Source organism: Condylura cristata, unplaced genomic scaffold (genome assembly GCF_000260355.1).
Source record: "Condylura cristata isolate star-nosed mole 26May11 unplaced genomic scaffold, ConCri1.0 scaffold00014, whole genome shotgun sequence".
Taxonomy (NCBI): Eukaryota; Metazoa; Chordata; class Mammalia; order Eulipotyphla; family Talpidae; genus Condylura; species Condylura cristata.
The window spans coordinates 739,642-743,469 of NW_004567115.1; the positions used below are offsets into that span (position 1 = coordinate 739,642).

Sequence of the window (3,828 nt, forward strand, 5' to 3'; positions counted from 1 at the left end):
ACTCACCCGCCTCGCTGTAGGCCAGACGCAACACGCGGCCCAGCGTGGAAAAGGTGCACCTCGACTGGCTCAGCCCCTGGCAGTCGACAGCGAACACCTCCACCTTGCAGCCCGCCGCCACGAACAGCGCGTCGCGCCCTCCGCCGCAGAAGCGCTCGGGCTCCTGCTTGCAGGGCACCACCTGCTGCGACCCGAACGGGTGCAGGTTGTACAGCTGTACCATCCCGGAGACCGCCTGCGGGCCCCCCTCACGGGGCGCCTGGAGACCCCGCGCCGGCAGCTGAAGCGGGACCACTTCCGCGAGCAGCCGGCCGCGACGGGTCACGTGACCTCCGGCCCCGCCCGCCAGTGGCGCTGCTGCCTAAAGAGGCGGGTGGCGGGGAAGATGTCACACCACTTTCGGACCCGCTCCCTCAACCCCCCCACACCCCCCCGACTCCGCCCGGCTGAGCATCCACGGGGCTCAACCGTCAGCCGATCGCTCTTGCCGGGACTGCCGCCTTCTTCCTCTTTTCACACTACCGTTTGGGATCAGGAGGGTTGTTTAGGTCTTTTAGTATGTTTTAACACTTGATCATCAGCTCTCTGGTACCGTGTCCACCTTGCTTTTGGAGACAGTGCTCAAGTCTCCCATATATCCCAGGAACTCCTGGATGGAGGATGGCACTATAAAAACAAGTGAGGTCTACAGGGCTCAACTCGAGATGAAGACACCAGTGATGCTCAGAAATACTGGAAATGCTAGGATGGTTTAGTTGAAAAGAGTGACATGGAGAAGTTTGGGCGGAGAAGGGGTCTTAAGTGCTGAATGAAAGACTCCATGGACATAATATGGTGAACTCTAGGTATTTGCAAAAGATTAGTATAAGCCCCAGAGGCTAAAAAGGCCTAGGGATGAAAACCACTATCAGCCCTAACACTCTGCTGTAATCTGTGCCCTGTATCTATTCCTGACATCTCAATGTGCAGTTCTTGATATCAAGGCCAGTTTTTATGCAGATTTACTTAAGTGAACATTGTGGCCAGAAAATATATAGGGCAAATATAGATTATGGGGTACTGCCTTCCTTTCAGCATACAGGCACAGAACTGAAACAGAAAGATCAAAATGACCTGTCCCTCTCATTCCTTCCAAGAATTTACAAAGCAGGTGCAATTAGATTGAAGTTAAACCCTGCCTCCATTTCCTGTGCCTCCACATGAATTAAGTATTTCTAAGCAATATACAACTAGTGGGAACTTTGTGTACAAGGGTTTCATCAAACTCAGTAAGGCTAATAAGTAGACATGTGTGCTCTGCATAGCCAGCTACAGCTGAAAACTCATGGAAGGCTTCTACAGAAAACAATCTAACAGTCCACAAAACATTTGCTTTAGGTAAACATTTGCTCATTCTACAATACCTCCACAAATATGAATCATATCCTTTTTTGATTTTCTACTTCAAGAAAAATTTTATTCATTAAAACTTAAAGTCAAAAAGTGTAATTGTAATTTAACCTGCTTAAAAAATGTATCTATATTGGAGAGGGCCGTCCATGGTGCCTCAGCAAGTTAAAGCACATCATTAAGAAGCTAAAGCTACTTCAGTATGACTTTGCTCCCTGCCCTGGAGGCAATCTACATGGCATAGCAGACTTCTCCTGACCTGCCTGCTGCTCCTCTCAGCAGTGTACTTGTCAGTCAGCCAGTTCTGCTCCCCACTCTGTCTGTCTCTGGTGAGCCCTCTCAGCGCCCCTGCACCTCTGGCCTGTACCCCAATTCTGTAGGCATACATAAATAAATCTTTCTTTTTAATGTATCTATATTGGAGAAAGAGGTTAAGATTTGCTTTAAAAATTTAAAAACAAAACACACCAATTCATTCTAGAGATAGCCTCCTCTCTTACTACAAGTTTATTTTCATCTACCTTATTTAAGATTCTTAGGAATAGACTTGCTAGCCAAAGGAAGGTAGGGGATTTGCCTGTCTGGAGCTATAAGTAAGAGCTTGCCACTTGCAGTCCTGTTTAAATGCCAGAGCAGTGGTGGACACAGCATCATTTCCCTATTGGAAGCTGTGTTCTTTTGATAGGGCCACCAAAAACAATTAGCACAAACTGGATTGCTTAACAGAAAATTTAGCTCTCACCATTCCGGAGACTGGGAGTCCAAAATGAAGGTACCAGCATAACTGACTTAGGGCACTGTTGGGAGTTGAAGACTGCAGACATTTCGCTGTGTGCTCATTTGTTGGAAGGAGGTAAGGAATTCGGGAGACCTCTTCAAAAAAACACAAATTCTATTTATGAGGGTTCCACTCCTTGACCCACTCACCTCCCTTAGACTCCCCTTCCTAACACCACCAACTTGAACGTTAGGATTTCAACATATGAATTTGGGTCTGGAGGCAGGTTACAAACACTCAAATCATAACAGCCACCTTCTCCCTGTGTCCCCACCTTGTCTTTCCGGCTGTACTTGCATCCCAGGGATCTCTTCCTTTTCTTACAAGAATAATAGTCATATTGAGTGATACCCCCTCACCCCCCATGAATGCACTTAACCTTAATCACCTTTTAAAAGTTGTATCTTCAAATACAATGACATTTTGAGGTACTGGGAATTAGGGCTTCAGTATGGAAATGGGAATGAGGGGAAGAGGGTATAAGTTAGCCCATCACAGAGGCACTTAAAGTCGGGGCTCCAGTTGAAAAGATGTGTCTTAAGGACTTTTAAAAACTTTATTTGCCTGGAAGGCTTAAGGGGCTTACATGAGTTTCTTCTGTGGAAGTTTCTTCCACAGAAAAGTTCCACCACAGACAGAAGTGGATACAAAGATAGTTTTCCAAAAACATGGATAAGAAGCTATACTCAGACAGTCTAGAAAATTGTTCTAGATTCCTGAGACATTGGTTCTCAATCATATTTATGAAGTAACCCCAGGATATCTACAATGATCTTAAGAGAATGATTTTTTTTATTACTATAAAATGTACTTCATTAAAAAGTCACAAAAATTAGGCCCTCCCTGGTGACGCAGAGGGTTAAAGCATTTCACTGAGAAGCTAAAGCCACTTCCGCATGAGTTTGACTCCCACCTGCCCCGGAGGTGACCACATGGCGTGGCAGACCTCTTCTGACCGGCCCACTGCTCCCCTCAGCAGTGTACTTGGTCAATCTGCCTGTTCTACTCCCCACTCTGTCTCTGGTGAGGCCTCTCGCGGCCCCTGAGCCTCTGGCCTGTACCCCAGTTCTGTATGCACAAATAAATAAATCTTTAAAAAAAGAAAGTCACAAAAATTAAACATGGATACAGTGAAGCAATTCCTCAGAGGTAGTCAATGGTAATACTTGCAAGCCTTGAGGTTGAGGAAGTGGGAAAGGAAGGGCATTACAAGTATAGGAATCTGCTCGTACGTACTATATATGACTGATGATCTTTTTTCTTTAAACTAAAACTCTGGCTTTGAACTGAGATTCCTGCCCTGATGACAACTTCATGAGTACCAGAAATTAACCAAGCAGACCAGAATGGACCAAAGGCAAGATAACTGGAGGGCTGATAACCTGGGGCTGAACAATGTGAAGATACCAAAAACATCAGCTCTGAAAGACTATTCTGATGGACTGTTTGCTTATGACTGTTATTATAAAAAGCCCAGCTGGAGACGAGATGACAGAATAGTAGCTCCATTCTCTCAGATCAATGGCTAGCAATCTGAAAAAGAAAAGTGCTTACAAAAGACAATTCTTATCTCTGCTTATTGCCTTTTTGGTAGTGAGAGAAGCAAAATCCAGGCCTATTCCCTGAAACACTATCAAGTCTACCTTTGGAATATATCCAGA

General features: G+C 45.5%; 1 protein-coding gene across 1 annotated transcript in view; it reads right to left on the bottom strand.

The window, feature by feature from the left end:
- Positions 1-262, bottom strand: part of HPS3 (Hermansky-Pudlak syndrome 3) — a 38,511-nt gene extending 38,249 nt beyond the window's left edge. The window contains exon 1 of the mRNA XM_004682120.2: positions 7-262. Coding sequence (XP_004682177.1) covers positions 7-223 — 217 coding nt within the window. The 5' untranslated portion in view covers positions 224-262. The remainder of the gene's footprint in view (positions 1-6) is intronic.
- Positions 263-3,828: the final 3,566 nt, after the last annotated feature.